The sequence below is a fragment of the Chiloscyllium punctatum genome, chromosome 20 (assembly GCF_047496795.1).
Source record: "Chiloscyllium punctatum isolate Juve2018m chromosome 20, sChiPun1.3, whole genome shotgun sequence".
Classification (NCBI taxonomy): domain Eukaryota; kingdom Metazoa; phylum Chordata; class Chondrichthyes; order Orectolobiformes; family Hemiscylliidae; genus Chiloscyllium; species Chiloscyllium punctatum.
This window is the reverse complement of record NC_092758.1, coordinates 65,128,669-65,150,825: the sequence shown is the minus strand read 5'-3', so window position 1 is coordinate 65,150,825 and position 22,157 is coordinate 65,128,669. Positions and strand designations below refer to the sequence as shown.

General features: G+C 39.8%; 1 protein-coding gene across 3 annotated transcripts in view; it reads right to left on the bottom strand.

The window, feature by feature from the left end:
• Positions 1 to 380: 380 nt before the first annotated feature.
• The window catches only part of ctnna1 (catenin (cadherin-associated protein), alpha 1), a 292,857-nt gene continuing 271,080 nt past the window's right edge, over positions 381 to 22,157 (bottom strand). For all 3 annotated transcript variants that reach the window (XM_072591040.1, XM_072591038.1, XM_072591039.1), the window contains 3 exons: positions 20,591 to 20,696; positions 3,870 to 4,004; positions 381 to 1,543 (listed from right to left, as the gene is read on the bottom strand). In XM_072591040.1, coding sequence (XP_072447141.1) covers positions 1,259 to 1,543; positions 3,870 to 4,004; positions 20,591 to 20,696 — 526 coding nt within the window. In that variant the 3' untranslated portion in view covers positions 381 to 1,258. The remainder of the gene's footprint in view (positions 1,544 to 3,869; positions 4,005 to 20,590; positions 20,697 to 22,157) is intronic.

Genomic DNA, 22,157 nt, shown 5'->3' with positions numbered 1-22,157 from the left:
CGAGTATTTTCAGCACTGTCTTTATCCTGTATTTTTTTTTAAAAAGCTAACCTTTGAATCAATCATTCAAATTAGACAAAACTATTGCCAAGTGTAAGAGTCTCAATAAATATATACAGTGGTACACTTCATCATAATTACAGCCTACAGTAGGAACTTCACCTACCCTAAAAATACATGGAACTACCTAACTGGAATTAAAAAAAATATATATTTCAAATATCTCCTGACATGTTGTAATGTTTCGAGCTTTGCCCAGGGCTGCAGAAAACAAGCAACCTCTATTTTATACTGCAATTATACAGAAATGAAAAAAAACTTATACATCTTGGTTGACTGCAAGAGGAGAGCTGTAATTTTACAATGCCAAAAGCTGCAAGGTCTGTCAAAACAGTAACTTTATTTGAGAATTATAGCCAATACAGAGGTAAATTTATACTTCAATTATTCAAATCGTGAAAAAAACATTTTAAAAAGTCCTTAAGTGTGGTACAGTATATCACTACAGTTACTAATTAGGATTGTCTTCCAATGATTATCATACCCATGACTTTGTACCTTGATACATAGCATGATTGCATAGCACAATACTAGTTTGGCTATTTAGGGAGCAGGTTACCGATCACAGGATGTGTAAATAATTTGAGAAAGAGAAAACAAAAGTGGGCAAATGCTCTTTTTTGTTTGGGAAGAGGGTGAGAGGAGGAAAGTTAGAATAATACAAATGGGTTGAAATCAAAATTGTGAACCATAGGAACATTCTAACCAACAATTAAACCAATGGTAACCTCTACATGCGTATAATGGTTTAAATGTTTTCATCACCATACAAATGTGGTTGCTTGTGCAAAATGATTTAAAACAGTTATTGCAGTTCTTCATTGTAGAAGAGCTGGCAATTTCATTCATTTTTAAGAATTCTGGGGCTTAAAATTGAACATCAGTAACTCTGCACATCACTCAAAAAGCTATTTTTGATTATTTTGCAGTATTAAAGCAGTATTATTGTCAGTCCATTACCAGAGTGTCAAACAAGCTTGAATTTGACCTAATCCTACATTGCATTTCAACTTTCCACACCCATTACAGAATGGAGACTAACTTTAGTTAACCTTATGAAAAAGACAATCTGCAATTTACTATGATCCATATTTGGATATGTATATTAAAAGCTTACATGTTACTTTTAAAAGTTGAGTGAATCAAAGGAATTTTGGAAACCATTCAAAATGTACTTTGACCATGCGTTGGAATGTTTTTAAATGCTATCCATTGCCTTGAATTCACTGAGAGCCTGCACTGGTGAGACATGCTTTTTCTGAGATGCTCTTTTAACTTTGTGAATATCATCATTTTTCTCCCTCTTTACCAAGGGTTTCTTCTCTGGAGCCCTCATCTTCCAGGAGACAGCAGGCATGTTCAAAGATGCCATACCCAGAGATTTCTGATACTTAGTGGATGCCACGTAGGAGGCTTTCACAGTTTGCACAACAGCATTCATCAAGTTCTTTGCAGCTTGGATTAAAGACATTGCACTATCCACCTGGAAAGGAGTTAAAGACAAATTCTTGAGCATAAGTACTAAAATGTTCTGTTAACCTGCAGTTAATAGAAGAACAGTGTAAATACAAGAACAGTGTAAACAGTCAGGATCAACAAGTATTGACCTTGATGGAGTACGTTATTAAACTACCTCAGGTCAGATGTCATAGGTGGTATCTAGAGACAATGCTGTATTTCATCTGAGAGGTAGTTTACAACATTAAAGCACTTGCCTATTCCAAAGAAAAAAACAACTTATGATTTTTTTTTATTTATAAGCCCAGTTGGAGTGTCTAAGTGTTCAATTTCAGAGTAGCACTGGGATACAGTGAGATCACCCACCCTTCTGAAAACTACAAATGATGTGCAGTACTAAGAAGAATACATTGTAAAAATACTTTAAAAACAATCCTGAAACAGGATTTTATTCTGAAACAAAAGAAATACATAAACTATAGAGGTAACACCCTAAGTGGATAATGGAATTAAAGATATTTCCAGATAACAGCATTATCAGTATGATATAGCAGAACCTGAGGTGGATCAGAGGCAAGTACACTTTACAAGAGTTGTTCATTATTGATTTCTGTCAAAGCAGGTTAGAGGTAGAGATGTGCAATTATGTGAGACATCAAGAAGTGTGTATGGAGCATTCAAATTATATGCCCAACACATTTTTCAACTTTTGCATGACAATGGAAATTTGAAATATGGAATAGATTATTTTATCTTATGCAGCTGATTACATGAGCTCTAATTTATTCTGAAGAAACACACCCAACATAAGAAATATATAAAAATAATAACAGTTAAAAATGTCAAGGCCATTTTTCAGACAGTTAAACATAAATCAAAAGAACATGGTGTTCAATAGATATAACATTTACTTGCACAGCACCAGTATCATAAAAAGTTTCAAGGCACTTAACAAGACCATTCAAAAACAAATTTTGACACTAAGATAGAGAGAGGTCAGATAAACCAAAAGCTTGTTCACAGTGATAAGTTTTAAACTGTGTCTTAAAAGATGCAACAGCATAGAGGCCGATATGCTATGATACTGAGCATGTGTTAATTGTGCACAATCATTTTACAGCGCTTTTAAGCTTTATTGAAAATGGATTTTTGCTCAATTGTTTTCCCAAATATCTTGGTTTTACCTGACAGCAATGTAGTAAGTGGTCAACCTTCATATGAGCCCAGCAGTTAGGAGACTACTTAACGACCAAGGTACTTCAGCTTACAGTCACCTTTTTACACTTTCAAAAAGATTCTAGATAGTTATGTATTCTCACACTTCCCTCATCCCAGTTCTGGTACAGTCGAGGAAAAGAAAATTATAACACCCAATATACAGATCACCTAATTCTCCGATGGGTACAGGATCAAACAACATTGTTCAAAATTACCTAGCATGTATATGTCATACATCTGACATTCATTCTCTAGTACGAACTAAGCTCAACTTTCTAATTTTAAATAAACAGCTATATAGACTTGGTAATATTCAGTGGTAATGTGTACTTATGGAGGACAAAGCTTTTTTTTAAAAAAAGGAAGAACACAACTATGGATTGTGAAAGGGCACAGTATCTTCCCTTCTTCAATCTGATATTAATACACCCAACAATAAAACAAACTATTTTGTTTAAGGCAACATGTTGAATTTTGTAAATACCCTAGACGCCATTTTTAAATAAACATAGAAGACACAAGAGCTTTAAAGTCTCTTAATCCCACTAATTCCAATTATCACATAAGCAGAACTCCCCCAAAAAAAATGGAAAAACCTGGCTGTGATAAGTCTCAGCATCTTCTGGAGATTTCTGGCTAGCTACAAAGAAACACCACAATTTATTTTCTAAGGCTAGAAATTTCCTAAGACACAGTAAGCCTCTGGAGTAGATCAGCACCCAGTACTGGGACTGTGCAGTAGAATACATCGATAATGTCAGCCTAAAAATAAGCAGTGGGTTTGCTTCACAAATGGGATTCTGTCCATTTTCCTGTCCTGCTGAAGGTTAAATAAAGTGATTAGATCTCTCCCTACTTAGAAAGCAAAAGAACAACCAGAGAGACCATAGTTTTATCACACCACAGGCACAAGATTTCCTTATGGTCTGCGATAAATAATTACTTATGCACTCCCCAACATGTAAATGAGATGTTCTATTGGTTTACCATCACTCGAGTATTATAGTGCAGCAGTTGAAGTCACAGTGTAACCAGGATTATTTATGCTTGATTTTTTGGGGGTTACAAAACTGTATTAATTAATTTGAGGACTGGCTGAAAATTGACACAAATGCACTTATTTGTCTACTTACCCCAGATACAATGAGCTCTCCACCCAGGTTTTGGACTTCTGCCTTGACTTTGCTGCAGATATTCAACTGATGACAATACAAGGCAATGCGTTGCAAATAGGCTAATAAGTCTTGCTTACAGCTGGAGTCTGGACACTATGAGAGAGACAAAAATAGTTAAACTCCCAGAATTCCAACAAACATTTTTAAGCCATTTTAATTTGGAAAATGAAATGTTATGGTGCTATCAAAGTCATAGCTCAAAGCAAAACTGACTTCAGGCAACGGTTATATAAAACCAGTTTTCCTGAGGCTTTAAGTAGGTTGATGGAAACTTTAAATTACTTGCATGCCTAGAAAGTAGTCATGGGTAGAAGATAGACGATAATAACATAACTTGATTGCGATGTTTTCACAGATGCTCCCATCTTCGCTTCCTGACTGTGCCTGATATAAATCTCAGTTCACACAGGAAAGAGTCGGTTTGTTGACCTTTGTTCCATAAGATCACAAAAATTGCTAGGTTTAAAAAAAAATGAGTAACGACTCAAATTTCCCTTCTACTATCCTGATGGTTTCGTGAGACTGTTACAATGGAAGTATTGACTAATGACCGGCACGGTGGCACAGTGGTTAGCACTGCTACCTCACAGCGCCAGAGACCCGGGTTCAATTCCTGCCTCAGGCAACTGTGTGGAGTTTGCACGTTCTCCAGGTGTCTGCGTGGGTTTCCTTCAGGTGCTCCAGTTTCCTCCCACAGTCCAAAAATGTGCAGGCTATGTGAGGTGACACAGTGTTAGGTGTAGGGGAATGTGTCTGGGAGGGTTGTGCTTCGGCGGGTCGGTGTGGACTTGTTGGGCCAAACATACTAAGTAAACTAATCTAATCAGAATAATTAAACCTTCCTACAGATTCAGATAATCAGGAACTTCAGGAGGTCCTCAAACTAAAGCTACGAGGTTCCTCCCATATGTTACATCATGTCACATTTTGACTTCACTGGTATTTTCCTAAAATCTTCCTATTATGCACTTTGGAGAAAGTGAGGACTGCAGATACTGGAGATCAGAGCTTAAAAATGTGTTGCTGGAAAAACGCAGCAGGTCAGACAGCCAAGGAACAGGAGAATCGACATTTTGGGCATAAGCCCTTCTTCAGGAATGAGGAGGATGTGCCAAGCAGGCTAAGATAAAAGAGAGGAGGGGGGACTTGGGAAGAGGGGCGTTGGTAATACAATAGGTGGAAGGAGGTTAAGGTGAGGATGATAGGCTGGAGAGGGGGTGGGGGCGGAGAGGTCAGGAAGAAGATTGCAGGTCAAGAAGGCGGTGCTGCGTCTGAGGGTTAGGACTGAGAAAAGGTGTGGGGGGGGGGGGGGGGAAGAAAGAAATGAGAAAGCTGGAGAAATCTGCATTCATCCCTTGTTGTTGGAGGGTTCCTAGGCGGAAGATGAGGCACTCTTCTTTCAGGCGTCGTGTTGCCATGGTCTCGTGATGGACGAGGCCAAGGATCTGCATGTCCTTGGCGGAGTGGGAGGAGGAGTTAAGGTGTTCAGCGGTTGGGTTGATTGGTGCGGGTGTCCCAGAGGTGTTCTCTGAAACGTTCCACAAGTAGGCAGCCTGTCTCTCCAATGTATAGGAGGCCACATCGGTTGCAGCGGATGCAGTAAATGATGCGTGTGGAGGTGCAGGTGAATTTCTGACCGATATGGAAGGATCCTTTGGGGCCTTGGAGGGAAGTGAGGGGGGAGGTGTGGGCACAAGTTTTGCATTTCTTGCAGTTGCAGGGGAAGGGGCCAGGAGTGGAGGTTGGGTTGATGGGGGGTGTGGATCTGACGAGGGAGTGGTGGAGGGTGTGGTCTTTCTGGAAAGCTGATAGGGGAGGTGAGGGAAATATATCCTTGGTGTGGGGTCTATTTGGAAGTGGCGGAAATGACAAAGGATGATGTGATGTGTCTGGAGGTTCCATGGCTGAACTCTAACTCCCCCTCCCACTCCCACTCCGCCAAGGACATGTAGGTCCTTGGACTCCTCCATCGCCAGATGATGGCGACACGACGCCTGGTGGAAGAGCTCCTCATCTTCCACCTAGGAACCCTCCGACCACAAGGGATGAATGCAGATTTCTTCAGCTTTCTCATTTCCCCTCCCCCCACCTTTTCTCAGTCCCAACCCTCAGACTCAGCACCACCTTCTTGACCAGCAATCTTCTTCCTGACCTCTCCGCCCCCACCCCCTCTCCGGCCTATCACCCTTACCTTAACCTCCTTCCACCTATCGTATTCCCAACACCCCTCCCCCAAGTCCCTCCTCCCTACCTTTCATCTTAGCCTGCTTGGCACACCCTCCTCATTCGTGAAGAAGGGCTTATGCCCAAAACATTGATTCTCCTGTTCCTTTGATGCTGCCTGACCTGCTGCCTTTTTCTAGCAACACATTTTTAAGCTCTAATATGCACTTTATTGACAAACAGCTGCCACCAAGAATCTATTCAATCGATAAAATACTCATTATTATTTTCAGATACTTTTGAATTTAACCTCCAAACTTAAGCAGTGCCCTGTAGTTCTACTTTCTTTATCCTACAGTGTTACCCTGATGCAGTTCTATTGTACAATCTGTCTGTAAAGCACATAAGACAACACTTTTCACTATACCTTGGTAGACGTGACAGTAATAAATCAAATCAAAAGTGAAATTACATTTCATGGTTTACATTATCGAGACCTTTTAGAATCTCAATGAACAGCCATAACCACCTTCCACTTTTTCCAGTGAGAATATGCCAGATAAACATAGCAGCCCCTCATCTGTAAAATAGATTTAAGCTTCAATATCATAACTGTCCTGCTAAGGCATAATATAATCCACAGGGAAGTTAGTAGTTTGTGTTAATTGAGATGTGCATTGAACAGTTCTGAAATGGTCCTCTCATCTTTTGTTTCATGCAGAGGACGAAGGTCAGACTCAATGTGTCCTCTCAAATAAGTGCTTCTAAGACCATTATATCTCATATAGATGAATTAAAACTATACATTCGATATATAAGTTAGTGCTAAAGAACCATTGCATGACAGGATATTGCCAAAAGTATATAATGCTACAATCTTAAGGGTGAACTGTTGAGTTTTGTTCTTCGTGGGTAGTATGCAAGAATGAAAAGCAGGGGGAATCTACACAGGGGAAGGATAAGAGATGTTTGCAAACACCAAAAACGTTTAGTGAACCATCAAATACTCAACATTTTAAGTTTACCTGCCACATTGCAACAAGAAAACATTGTGAAATAAAAATACATGCTGTACTGTCCATAATTCCAACCTGCGATCCAGAAGGTATATAAACTCTGAGCTTCCAAGTTTCATGGACCAGACCAATCACCCTCCAAATATATTGAGAAGATAACTTACACCCTAACATTTCCGTATTTTAAAGGAAAGTGCTCCAGATGCAATTCGACTGATCAAACTATCAGATTTGAAGTAAAACACAAACAAATTGGAATAACTTAACTCTACTGGAAAATTTAACAATACTAGATTATTTTGTTACTCAATAGTGACTATTCCAATATAACAACATCGCATACAGACCCTTGGCAAAAGGCAAGTTCAGATTATCTCATAGGCAATTCTCCAGTCCAGGAGAAAACTCAATGTGACAAGAGTATCAGAGACATGTACTGTAGCTTCCAAACCCTGCTTCAAGACCCAGCAACTGCTACTACTGAAAACTAAAAATCCTGATTCGGTGGGAGCTTGACCCCGTCCATTCAGGCTGCTTCTATTGTCCCAACTTTAGAATAAACACCCAAGGCCTCACAAATTCTTTACTCTAGAGGCACAAAGTAGACCCTTGGCAAAAGGCAAGTTCAGATTATCTCATAGGCAATTTTAAGCCTCTGCCTTAAAACCTCTCCAAAAATAAAGAGACAAAATACACCTCTTAAAGCCATAGTACCTACAACATGAGACAAGAAGCCTTAAAAATAAATGCGTGTCTTAAAAGTGACAAGAAATTCTTTATTTTACATTTCATGGGCACCTTCAATTACTTACATCTGTAAAAATTAAACTGACAAAAGCAACACTTGCTTTCCGAAGGATACAAAAATGTCAAACAACTGTTATGATGGTAATTGGATATCTACCGATCTACTTGAATAGTGAAACTGCCTTTAATTGAGAACAGATCTGTTGGTGGGCCCGATTCCCTTGTTACGATTAGACAGCAATATTAATTATCTACATCATCCAAATCAGGACACTGACAAATGAAATGCCCCAAATTGAATAAGAATCATTTATAAACAAATTCTAATAAAAATCTCACTGCAGCTTACTGGTAAAACTATGGCTAAAGTTAAAGACATATTTATCAATGGGAACACACACACATTAAATTTACAATGTTGAAGGGTGAGCGATTTTGAAAGATGTGAAATACATTTAGAAATTCTGTTATAAATTATAGATTTAAACTAAAAACTGACCCCCTCAGTGAATATCACATAAATGATTGTCAGCTGATACTTGGCTGGGTTATCTATGGGCAGAGGACTGACCAATTATATTTGTCACAATGAGCAATAAATACTGAAACTCTTTGCGTTGTTCATACATTTAGAAGTATTCCAAACTAATAATCAAGGGAAACCAAAATAAACAATACTGGTGTTAGTTAATGCTATCTGGCATTTTAGTTTTCATTTCTGAATGTTACATTTATTGCTGAAAAGCTCTTTCGCATCGAACACAAAGCAGTGGTAATCAGTGTTCTTTTGCACAGGTTAGGCAGTTAAACATGCAAATGTTACAATTTACGTTAAAATATATAATACATCTTATTTTGGGTCAAAATCATATTACTTTTTATTGGTCTTGTTCTGGAAATGCTACTGAATTTTTCCACTTTCAGTCAGGTAAAAGTAAAGTTGCCATTGTCCCATCAGTGATGGTTTAACCCAAGAGTTACCATGCCTTCGGCAAGGGGAGGGGTTGAGAAGGGATCCTAAGTGGTAACCTCAGCCAATTTGGGAATTGAATGTTTATTGTCGTTATCATTTTGCATCGCAAATCAGTCATCCAGCCAACCGAGGTAACCCATTTAGGTAATTTACTTGTCCTGGTCAGCTTTTCAAATTACAAGTTTCAAGTTAAAAGCACTGAAAATTGGCAATATAATCAAACTAATTTTAGCACCCAATTATATTACATTATAGTAATGGATTGAGTCATTAATATTCATTAACCCAACTTCTTATTATATAACAGTATTTATTCTGAGTTAAGATCTGGAGAATTTACAGCTGAAGCATCTGCAGACATTACACAGCAGACATGCAGTGGTCTTCAGTAACCTTACACGACATGGATTACAGTGTTGCTACAATACAGGGCGAAGCAAGCAGTGAACAAATTCAGGACATCTGCACCTGTTTCCTCTTGTGTGACTTAGAAAATTACAGTTCTGTTTTTAATTCTGAACAGTACAAATTACAGCAATTAAGCACTAGGATTTATAGTTTGTAGCAGTTTTGTGTTTCTTTCCATTTGCTAACAGATTCAGACCTCTACTCATACTGCCTTCAAAGCTGACACTGAGCTGACAAAATTCAATTTAAACTGAGCTATTTTTTGTTTTGTGTATTAAGCTGCTGGCAGAAATCCTATTAACGCATCTTACGAGGAAGTTTGTTTCTCATACAGCTGTGAGTTTTTATTTAAATGCAGTTGAATCAAGAATCAATCATAGAATCTCTACAGTGTGGAATTAGGCCCTTCAGTCAACAAGTCCACACTGACCCTCCATAGAGTAACCCACCCAGACCCATTTCCCTATCCTATATTTACCACTTACTAATGCACTTAATCTACACATCCCTGAACACAGTAAATTAACCTAACCTGCACCTTTTTGGACTGTGGGATGAAACCAGAGCACCCGAAGGAAACCCACACAGACACGGGGAGAATATACAAACTCCACAGAGTCACGCAAGGTTGGAATCGAACCAGAGTCCACAGTGCTGTGAGGCAGCAATATTAACCATTGAGCCACTGTGCTGTCCCAAGTCACATGATATAGTTACATAAACATGAATATTTGAGATCGAAAGTGTGGGATATAGGTAAATTAATGTTACTTCTGCAATTCCATTTTACAAAGTAAAATGAACTCACACCAGTGTGTAATTGTTTTAGCCACGAGCTGAGTCAACAAGAATGGAAACGATGTGGAGGAAATATATAATTGTTTTTGTATTAGCTAAAACTGTATGTCAGAATGAAATGTGACTTCAAAACAATGGCAGACATTACGGGCAAATAGATAAGATGTTGTGAGGGGATGAAGTAAAGCTAGATACGCCTGTACAAACAGTAGGTATAAACATCTGTTTCCCACTTTTACAAAAACACAGGAACAAACCCCAATTAAAAGGGTCATAGGGATCAGAACGGCTTCGGGAAAGGCACAGATGAAGGGGGTAGATAATGAAGAAGAAAGAATATGCCTAACAATGACCTACAGCAGGATGAGGTCAAACGGCCTTGTGAGGCCAGGAATAAGCATTTTGTCACAGACAAGGCCGGATAAGGCAAGAGATAAACAGGGGTAATAGGGGCCGGTCTTAGGGAAGTGGAGGATGTAAACAGGGGAGGGAGCAGTGTAAAACAATAGAAATAATCATATAAATTTGGTGTGTATGTCCTCTGCCTTATAGACACTGGACATCACACCCACTTGCACGTGTAAAATAAATGACACTACTGATTCAGATCTTGTCTCGGACTGAAATTATTGAAGTGAGTGGGCTTTGTTTCTCACAAAAGCAAGATGATATGGTGTACATATGCATTCAAAGAAATCTTCAGTTATTTGGTCTAAGTGGATAATCCATCTCATCCTCCTCCAGTGGTCCCTACAACCACAGATGCCAGTCTTTAGCAAATTAAATTCACTTCACATGACATCAAGAAATGGTTGAATTCACTGGATACTGCAAAGGCCATTGACCCTGACATAATTCCAACAATAGCACGGAAGACATTTGACCCAGAATTTGCAGTGCCCCTAGCCATGCTCTTCCAGTCCAGCTGCAACACTGGCACCTAGCTGACAATGTGGAAAATTGCCCAGACACGGACAAATCCAATCCTGTCACTTAACTGTCCCAGTCTACTCTTGATCATCAGTAAAGTGATGAAAGGAGCAACAGCAGCTCCTCAGCAATAATCATGTTTAGTTTAGGTTCTGCCAGGGCCAATCAGCTACTCAACTCATTACAGCCTCGGTCCAAACCTGGACAAAGTACCTCTATTCTAGAGGTGCAGTGAGGTGAGTGACAGCACTTGATAGCAAGGTCATATTTGACAGAACGTGGCATTAAGGAGCCCTAACAAAGCTGGAATCAATGGTAATTGGGGGAAGATTCTCCACTGGTTGTAGTCATACCTGGCACGCATGAAGATTACAAGCCATGATTCAGGACTGTGATGAAATAATACCTGCTTCCTGGGTGCATACAGCTCCAAAAACACAAGTTTGACAGCATCCAGGACAATGCATCCCACTTGATTGCTATATCATCCACAAGCATCCACTCCCTCTACCACTAAACCTAAGTGACAGCTGTGTGTACTATCTACAAGCTACAGATCCTTAGACTGCATCTTCCATACCGAAAACCACTTCCATCTAGAAGGACAAGGGACCAGATATGTGGTAACACCACTACCTGCAAGCTCCCCTCCAAACCACTCAACATATTGGCTTGGAAATGTATCATGTTCCTTCACTATCACTGGGTCAAAATCCTGGACTTCCTTTCCTAATGGCACTATGGTTTACCGACAGCACATGGACCGAAGCAGCAGGACAAGAAACAACCACCAACTCAAGGATTACGAGGGAAGGGCAATAAACCCTGGCCAGCTAGCAATGCCCAAGTACTAGGAGTGAATAAATCAAAAACTGGCATGCAGGTATTTCCAGGAAGTTTGGTGGTGGGGAGACAACTTGTTTGAGGCTCAGGGATCCTAAACTGACATGGATGTTGTGTTATTTCAAATAGCAGCCTCTAGTTTACTTCATTCTAATACTGCTCTACTTTCTGCATCTATTACAGCTGAACCAATTGAAAAACAGATAGGAACCAAAAATAATACTCCCCCTCAAAAAAACAAATTTACTAATGCAAATTTGGGCATCAATCAGCATCAAATATTTCCAGCTAAGGAATAACCAACTCCTTAAACTATTTTCTAACGATTTACCTTATTCTCAAAATACCTTTCTATCTTCAAATCAAAAAAATCTCACACTAAAGCGTCCAAAGTCCACTCCTACAAATATAAGCAATATGATTGCCTAATTTTCTAATGCAATAAATATTTTATGCAAAATTATAAATATTCAAGTGACAGACCTTTCTGGAACCCAAAGGGCAAGAAGTTTCCTCTTTTATAGCTCTGATGGATAAGGTGCAGCAGCTGTGAGTTATGATTGTCCAATATATCTACATGGCTTCTGCACTGGCAGAAGCATAGTAGTTAATCAAATAATTATATAATGGCTACCATTACAATCAATATTACAAATCTTAAACCATGCATCTGACCTTTCTTTGTATGAAATGTGAATTGCTTCTTATACTACTAATGAAACCATTTGAATCATGTGTAAAATCATTACTGAACTGGATATTTCGATAGTTGAGAGCAGGCCTTCTATAAACTCCCACAAACAATTCAAAACTCGGAGGGGGTGGAAAAGAGATGAAACGTGAACACAGGAATTAGGAGCAGGGTAGCCCACTCAGCATCACAAACTTAATCCTGTCATTCATAAAAAATAATAGCAAATCTGATTAGTCCACATTTGTTTTTTTAATACAATAACGCTTCATCTCCTTCTTTATCCAAAGTCTACCTCTGTCTTTAAAATATTAAAGCTCTGCTTCCAACACCTTTTGAGGAAGCAGGTTTCAATGATGTATGAAACTGTGTGGAAAAAGGTTACTCCTCATATCCATCTTTAACGAGCAATCAGCTACTTTGAAGCAGGGACTCCTAGATCTAGATTTTCCCACAAGGGGAATCATCATTTCCACACCCATCCTTCACAGAATTAGAATTAGATTTTAGGATGATGATCTGCTCAGGATCTTCTGTTTCAAGTCAGGTTGCTTCTTGCTCTTCTGAACATTAATGCCTAACCTATCCAATCTTTCCTCATAAGACAGCTCACCAAATCCATGTGTTAGCTTCCTTACCTCTCTCTGAATGGTTCCCAACACATTTCATGCCTTCCTTAAATAACAAGAGTAATATTGTACAAACTATTTCCAATATCACTACTTTCAAAGATCTAGAATGAAACCCATCAGGATCCAGAATCCCTCGACCCACAATTTGCTCGTACCTTTTTTGAATTTTCTTGAATTCCTCCATCCCTTCTATTTCCCAATGCAGTTATTTTGGTGGTGTTACTTGTATCATCTATAGAATTAGAATTAGCTTTTATTGTCACTTATACTCAAGTACAGTGAAAGGTGTACCAAGTCATCTTGGTGCCAATATCAAATATCTGCTCAATTCATCTGCAATGCCCTTACTTTCCATCAATTGCCCAGACTCTAAGATCAACACTCACTTGGTTAACTTTTCTGTTTAAAATACAGAAACTCTAACTATCTGTTCTTATATTTCTAACTAGTTTCCTTTTATATCCTCAATTTTTCCCTCCCTGTTAATCTTTTAATCATTTTATTTTACATTCTGCCTAATCTTCTGCTCATTAAACCTTAGCACAATTATATATTAATTCATTACATCAGATACTATTTTTAATATTTTTCAGTTAGTCCTCTTCACGGATTGCCTCTCTCATTGGAAAATCTCTGGTGTTCCGAAATATCCCTTTAAATGTCTGCCAGCACATTTCTATTGACATTTCATTAAGTTTATCAGTTTAGTTCAGCTAGATCTGCTTCCATGGCCGCATAATTGCCCTTATTTTAAATAGGTGACTTGGTCCCACTCTTCTTTTTCTTAGAATAAAAATGCAGAAGCAATTACTAGGAATGGAAGCTGCAATATCCTAATATGTAATACAAATAGAGATTTTGTTCAATCCAGGAATTACATTTTCAAAAAGTAGCTAATAGAATGAAGAGGTAATATATTTTGGTAAGAAGAATTTATGATGATTATTTTAAATGAGACCATTAAAAAGAGTTAAATTTGTAGAAAAATGGAATTGAAAATCAGAGAAGCTGTGTTTAACATGCATTGATGCTTAACAGGATCAACCCTGGGAATTTTAGAGGGAAAAGTTAAAAAAAAATGCTATCAGAGCCAAAAGGATGAAAACCTAGATAACAGGAGAAGTAGGCCATTCAGCCCCTAGAGTTTGTTCCATTACTCAATATAGTCATGGCTGATCATCCAACTCATGACCTTAATCCCACTTTCTCCCCACACTCTTTGATCCCTTTAGCCTTAAGAATTATACCTAATTCTTTCTTGAAAACATTAAATGTTTTGGCCTTAACTGCTTTGTGTAGCACAGAATTCCACAAACATACCACTCAGTGCAAAAAGAATCTCATTTTAAATCTTAAGTGGCCTACACTGTACTGGCAGACTACTTTGTACTATCTGCTTACTAGTCATGCTTTGTACGTTCACATCCAGATCAGTTATGTTGGTTGATCTTGTCCATCAGTATCCTCTCCAACAACTTGCCTAACATCAATGGTCACCTCACTGGCCAACCGTTCCTGGCTTGTCTTTGCTACCTTTCTTAAACAATGGAACAACATTAGTCACTCTCCAGTCTTTCAGAATTTCACCAGTGGCTAACCAGACTGTTACCACTGGTTCTGGACTCCCCATTCATCAAGAGCAACCTTCCTGCATTTACCCTGTTTAGTCCTATTAGAATTTTATAGATTTCGAAGAGATCTCCCTCATTCTTCTAAATTCCAGTCCTAACCAATCCAGTCACTCTTAAGTCAGTCATAGCAAACCACAGGTAAAAATCACAGTTTGGGGGGACTATAGATCAGCTTTCATGAAAGAAGAGAGATGATTGATGAATTTAACTAAGGGCTACCACGGCTCAAGTGTAGAATAAGTTTGAAAAAGTGAATTCTTCATGGTAACCTCAGCCAGTGCAGGAGGTCAACCTATGCTATTAGTGACGCTCTGCATTGCAAACAAGTTGTCCAGCCAACTGAGCTAGCTTTGCCCCACAATCCCCAGTTTCTTTACTGATTAAAAATATGTCAACCTCAATTATATTTGAATATTCAACCTCAACAGCCCTCTATGGTTAAGAAATCCACAGAGGAATTTGAGGCTTGTCCTCATTTTCCTGAAAACTAGTTGAACGGTGGGATTTGGGTATCTGATTTTGCTGCTCCTCTCCCTTGTAAATTGCTGTTTCTCTGTGTACAGCTGTTAATGTTAATTGTTTGTAAACTACTGTTTACCAAAATAAAAAAAAGGGGAAAAAAAAAGAATTCCACAGATTCACTACCCTCAAGAAATTCCTCCTCATCTGTCCTAAATTAGTGACCTTATCGCGATTATGGTCTCTGGTCCTACACTTTCCCAAACGAGAAAACACAGGAACAAGAATAAGCCATTTAGCCCCTTGAGTCTGTTTCATCAGTGAGATCTGTGGCCAACTGCATATACATGCCTTTGGCCCACATCCCTTAATATCTTAAGAGTTATTAGTATAATACAGCGTGGGAACCAGCCCTTTGGCCCAAACTGGTACATGCTGACCACTCAGCTAGTTCCTATTGCCTGCAGTTGGTCCATATCCCTCGAAAATCTTCCCAACCATGCAGCTATCCAAATGCTTTTTAAAGTGTTGCTATTGTACCTGCATCAACCACTTTCTCTGGCAGGCCATTCCATATTTCACTCTCTGCGTGAAGTTGCCCTTCAAGTCCTTCTTAAATCTTTCCCTTTCACCTTAAATTGCCTTCTAGTTTGCAATATTCCATCTTTGGGAAAAAGATAAGACGTATGCATATAGCCTATGTTCATGACTTTAATCCACCTCAATAAGGTCACATCTCATTCTCCTACGTTCCAAGGGAATAAAGTCCTATTCTGGCCAACTTCTCCCTATAGCTCAGGCCTACTGGTCCTGGTAATGTTCATGTAAATCTTCTTTGCACTCTTTTCCAGTTTAACTATGTCTTTCGTATAACAAGGTGACCAAAACTGAACATAATTCTTCAAGTGTGGCCTCACCAACGGCTTATACAACTGTAACATAACTTCCCAACTTCTGCACTCAATGCCTTGACTGATGACAGTCAGCATGCTAAATGACTTCTTCACTACCCTGTCCACCTGTGATGCTGCTTTCAAAGAACTATGTACTTGCACTCCAAGGTCCTTCTATTCCACAACACTCCTCAGGACCTTACCATTTACTGTACAAGTTCTAACTTGGTTTGACTTTCCAAAGTGCAACACCTCACACTTATCTGTATTGAATTGCATTTGCCAATCCTCCACCCACTTTCCTATCGCATCAAAAATCCCTCTAATTTTTGATAACCCTCCTCACTATCAACAATATCTCCTAATTTTGTACTATCCACTTACTAATCACGCTTTGTACGTTCACACCAGATAATTTTTGTTGATTGATCCTGCCCATCAGTATCCTCTCCAACAACTTGCCTAACATCAATAGTAGGCCCACTGGCCAGCCATTCCCTGGCTTGTCTTTGCTACCTTTCTTAAACAATGGAACATTAGCCACTCTCCAGTGTTCCAGAACTTCACCAGTAGCTAACGATGAAGAAAAATCCCAGCAAGGGCCTCTGCAATTTCTTCTCTAGCCTCCCACAATGTCCAAGGATGGACTTGATCAGGCTCAGGGGATTTATGCACCTTATAGGGTGTTAAGATTACAAACATCTCCTCTCCAGTAATGTGTGCTTTCTAAAACATCCCCACTTGTTTCCAGTATTTCCTTAGCATCCATGATTTTTCAGTAAACACCAAGGACAAATATTAATTAAAAATCACCCCCACCTCCTATGGCTTCACACAGATAGTCACGCTGATCTTTAAGGGGACCTATTCCCTCCTTCGCCACCCTTTTACTCTTAATATAGTTCTAGAACCTCTTGGAATAATCTTTAATCATATCTGCCAGATCCATCTCATACCCTCTTTGTGCTCTTCTAATTTCCATCTTAAGAGTGCTCCTAGACTTTGGAAAAGCATCTAGGGATTCACTTGATAGCTTAAACCCAATGTGTGCAGCCACCTTTTCTCAGACTAGAGCCTCAATATCCTGCATCAGCCAGGGATCCCTCAACCTGCCAGCCTTTCCCTTCATCCTAACAGGGACACACTGTCCCTGGATTCTTGATATCACACTTTTAAAAGCCTCCGTTTTGCCAGTTGTTCCTTTTCCCTCAACAGACTCACCCAGTTGACCTCTACTAGATCCTGCCTAATGGCCCCAAAATTGACCCTTCTTTAGTTTACCACCTTAACCTGTGGACTCGTCTTACCTTTATTCATAATTACATCTCAGTCACTTGCTGATCTCGTTTCCTAAAAAAATGGTCTAGTGTTGCACACTTCAGAGTAGGGCCCGCCACACATTGATTTAGAAAACTTTCTTGGACAGATTTGACAAATTCTACTGTCTTGTCCTTTTACACTCAAGGTGGCCCAGTCAACAGAGTGGAAATTAAAATCTGCAACCAATACTACTCTATTATTCCTACAGATATGGGCAATCGCTCTACACATTTGCACCTCTAGTACCAGCTGGCTATTTGGGGAGAGTCTACAATGCAGCCCCAAAGTGATCATCCCTTCTTGTTTCTAAGTTTAACCAGATGGCCTCATTTGATGACACATTAAGAATAGCCTCTCAGAGCATGGTTATGTCCTCGCTTATCAAAAGGGTAACTTCCCCCTCCTTCCTTTCTTGTACTTCTGTCACACCTGCAGCTTCTGTATCCTGGAACATTGTCTTCTATCATAAAGAGTGATTATTCTTCTGCCATTTTCTAGTTCCCTCTCATTATTTCCCCAGCTTAACGCCCCAAGGGGCTTGTGTTCACTTTGGCTTCTCTCGTCCTTTTTATATAATTAAAAAAGCTCTTGTTGTAACCCTCTCTGCTGATCAGCAGCTCATCCTGTTTTCATACCACTTTCCTTTTTTAAAAGAAACCATTAAAGGACTAGGAGCAGGAGTAAGCCATCCGGCCCTTCAAGCCTGCTCCGCAACTCAATAAGGTCACGGCTAATCTTTTCGTGGATTCAGCTCCACTTACCCGCGTTTTCACCATATCCCTTAATTCTGTTATTTTTCAAACCTTAGCTTTAAAAAGCGATTTCTGAAGTAGCGTCAACTACTTCCCTAGGCAAGAAATTCCACAGATTAACAGCCCTCTGGGTGAAGAAGTTCCTTCTCAGTTCAGTTCCAGATCTGCTTCCTCTAATCTTGAGGCCATGCCCTCTTGTCCTAATCTCACCTACTAGTGGAAACATCCTATTTTATCAATTCACTTCATAATTGTCTAGGTTTCTACAAGATTCCCCTGCCTAAATTCTTCTGAATTCCAATGAATATAATCCCAATCTACTCAGCCTCTCCTCATAAGCCAAACCCCTCAACTCCAGAATCAACCTAGTGAACCTCCTCTGCACCCCCTCCAGTGTCAGTACATCCTTTCTCAAGTAAGGAGACCAAATCTGCGCACAGTACTCCAGGTGTGGCCTCACCAGCACCTTGTACAACTGTAACATTACTCTCTGCTTTTAAACTCAACCCCTTTAGTAATAAAGGGCAAAACTCCATTTGCCTTCCTAATTACTTGTTGTACCTGCAGCCCAACCTTGAGATTCATGCACAAGGACACCTAGGACCGTCTGCAAATCAGCATTCTGCAACTTTTTACCATACAAGTAATAATCTACTTTACTATTACTCCTAGCAAAATGTACGACTTTACTAGTATTGTATTCGATCTGCCAGACCTTTGCCCACTCATTCAATGTATCTATGTTCCTCTGCAAAGTTTCACAGTCCTCTGCACACTTTGGTCTGCCACTCATTTTCGTGTCATTGGCAAATTTTGACAGCATACACGTGGTCCCCGACTCCAAATCATCTGTATAAATTGAAAATAATTGTGGTCCCAACACCAATCCCTGAGGTGCACCACTAGTCGCTGATTGCCAGCCAGAATAGCACTCACTTATCTCCACTCTTTGCTTCCTGTCAACCAATCCTCTAACCATTCTACCCCTAATACCATGCATCCTTATTTTATGCAGCAGCCTCATGTGCGGCACCTTGTCAAAAGGTCTTTTGGAAATCTAGGTGCTACATCCACTGGGTCCCGTGGTTCACCATGCTTGAAATCTCTTCATAGAATTCCAAAAGATTCGTGAAGCACCTGCCCTTTATGAATTTATGCTGTGCCTGTACAATGGGACAATTTCTTTCAAATTGCCCTGCTATTTCTTTCTTGATAATAGACTCAAGCATCTTCTCCACTACAGAGGTTAAGCTCACTGGTCTATAATTCCCCATCTTTTGTCTACTTCCCTTTTTAAACAGGGGCATCACATTTGCTATTGTCCAATCTGCTGTGACTGCCCCAAAGTCTAACAAATTTTGGAAAATTACCACCAGTGCAACTGCTATTTCTTCCACCATCTCTTTTAGTACCCTGGGATGCATTCCATCAGGGCCAGGAGACTTAACTCTCCTTAGCTCCATTAGCTTACCCAACACTAACTCTTCGGTTTGTTTCCAGGTCCTCACCCACCATCATCTCTGTCACTCACTGGCATGTTATTGGTATCCTCCATTGTGAAGAACCATGCAAAGTACCTGTTCAATGTCTCAGCCATTTCAGCATATCGCATAACTAACTGTCCCTTCTCATCCTCTAAAGGACCAACATTTACTTTAGCCACTCTTCGTTTTATATACTTATAAAATCTTTTGCTGTCTTATTATTCTGTGCTAGTTTTTCTCACACTATCTTACTTTTCTTTATTGCTCGTTTTGTGGCTTTCTGTTGACCTTTAAAGTTTCCTCAATCTTTTAGATTCCTGCTGTTTTTGGCCACTTTGTACATCTTCTTTCACTTTGATAGCCTGCCTTATTGCCCGAGTCACCCATGGAAGATTACCCTTCTTACAGTCCTTCCTTCTCACCGGAATATACTTTTGCTGAGCACTTTGAAAAAAATGTCTTTGAAGGTCCTCCACTGTTCGTCGATTGTTGCACCATAAAGCCTCTGTTTCCACTCTACTTTAGCCAGGTCCTCCCTCATTCTATCATAGTCCCCCTTATTCAAGCATAGAACCCTGTTATTGGATTTCGTCTTCACACTATCCAGTTGTATTTTAAATTCAACCACACTGTGATCACTCCTTCCAAGAGGATCCTTGACTATGAGGTCATTAATTTTTCTGGGCTCATTACATAGGACCAGATCTAGGATAGCTTGCTCCCTCATCAGTTCCATTACATATGAGCTTGACAGTCAATTTTTTTCTCCCACACAGACAAGGGAAGAATGTACAAACTCCACACAGACAGACCCGCCCGAGTATGGAACTGAACCCAGGTCCTTAGTGCTGTCACAAAGCAGTGCTAACCACCAAGCCACCATGCCACCCCATTCCTTTAACCAATACTGCTCAACACTAGCATTTTGCACCGACTCACATGATCAGCGATAGTACGCCCAAGTTTATCCATTCTTGATCCAGCTTCAGCAATTTTTTTGGCTGCACTGATTACATCAGACGTATTCTTCAGTGGGCCTTTTCCTCTGCAAAAAAAAAAGCAGCATCTTTGAGTCAAAATGCTATAAAACACAAGCAGTCCTTTGGCCAGGACAGCACGTGGACTCTAAGTGTAACTCAATTAGTCCCACTACCCTGCACACATTTTCTTTTCAAATAATTTATAGTAGACGGTGGGTAGTCGCAATGTCATTAGATTAGTAACCCCAGGCTAATATTCTTAAATCCACCCGGACAGGTGCTGAAATTTGAATTCAATAAAAATATGCAATAAAAAGTGAGCCATGTAACCACTGCAGATTGTTATAACAATCGATTTGATTTGATCACGCCCTTTAGGGATGAAAATCTGTCATCATTATTTGGCCTGGCCTACACCTGACTCCAAAACCAGAGCAATGTGGGTGACTCTTAACTGCACTGAGACAATGAGCAACAGGCAATTAATGTTGGCGTAGTCAGATATCCACATTTCATGAATGCATTTTAATGTATTTACGCTATAGGAACAAGGAATTGTAACCGGTACAGAACTTAGGACTTGAGGCTGTATAATTGGTACATGAGAAAGGCCAGGTGTTTTTTTTCATTTGCCTTTACATTTTCACTTTTATTAGCATTAGTTTGCAATGCAATTGAAAAGCCACAACTGAATCTGCCTCTATCACACACACTGATGTAGTATGATCCAGATGTTGCACAGAATATTTACCTCAGGTCAGTTTTGGGTCTTTTGCTAAACACTTTAAATGTGTCCTCTGGTTCTTGAGACATCAAAATATGACAGTACTTTGATCTATTCAGCCCAGGTGCCAATAGAGAATATATTTCCAATAAAGCTATTATGAGATTTTGATAAAATTATCGAGTCACACTCGAAATGAAAGTTTCTCAAGTACTGACCCTGCCTCAGAGTCAATGAGCAAGCAAACAATAGATTAGATTAGATTACGTACAGGGTGGAAACAGGCCCTTCGGCCCAAGAAGTCCACACCGCCCCGCCCCGCCGAAGCGCAACCCACCCATACCCCTACATCTACCCCTTACCTAACACTATGGGCAATTTAGCATGGCCAATTCACCTGACCTGCACATCTTTGGACTGTGGGAGGAAACCGGAGCACCCAGAGGAAACCCACGCAGACACGGGGAGAACGTGCAAACTCCACACAGTTAGTCGCCTGAGGCGGGAATTGAACTCGGGTCTCTGGCGCTGTGAGGCAGCAGTGCTAACCACTGTGCCACCGTGCCGCCCCTAATTTCCATCATTACACTGATGAGTGTTTTACATCAATACCAGAGGATGTAAAGGCAGAGTTATTTAGGGGGATATTAAAATAACTATACAGACTATTCAACTATACCAAATGAGTGTTATCCATGGGGGATGGGGCAAAGACCTTCTGTGAACAACACACAAGTGCAGCTAGTACTATAAAGGAATACCCTATCTACCAGCAAGTGTTACATGATCAGTCAGGACCTGT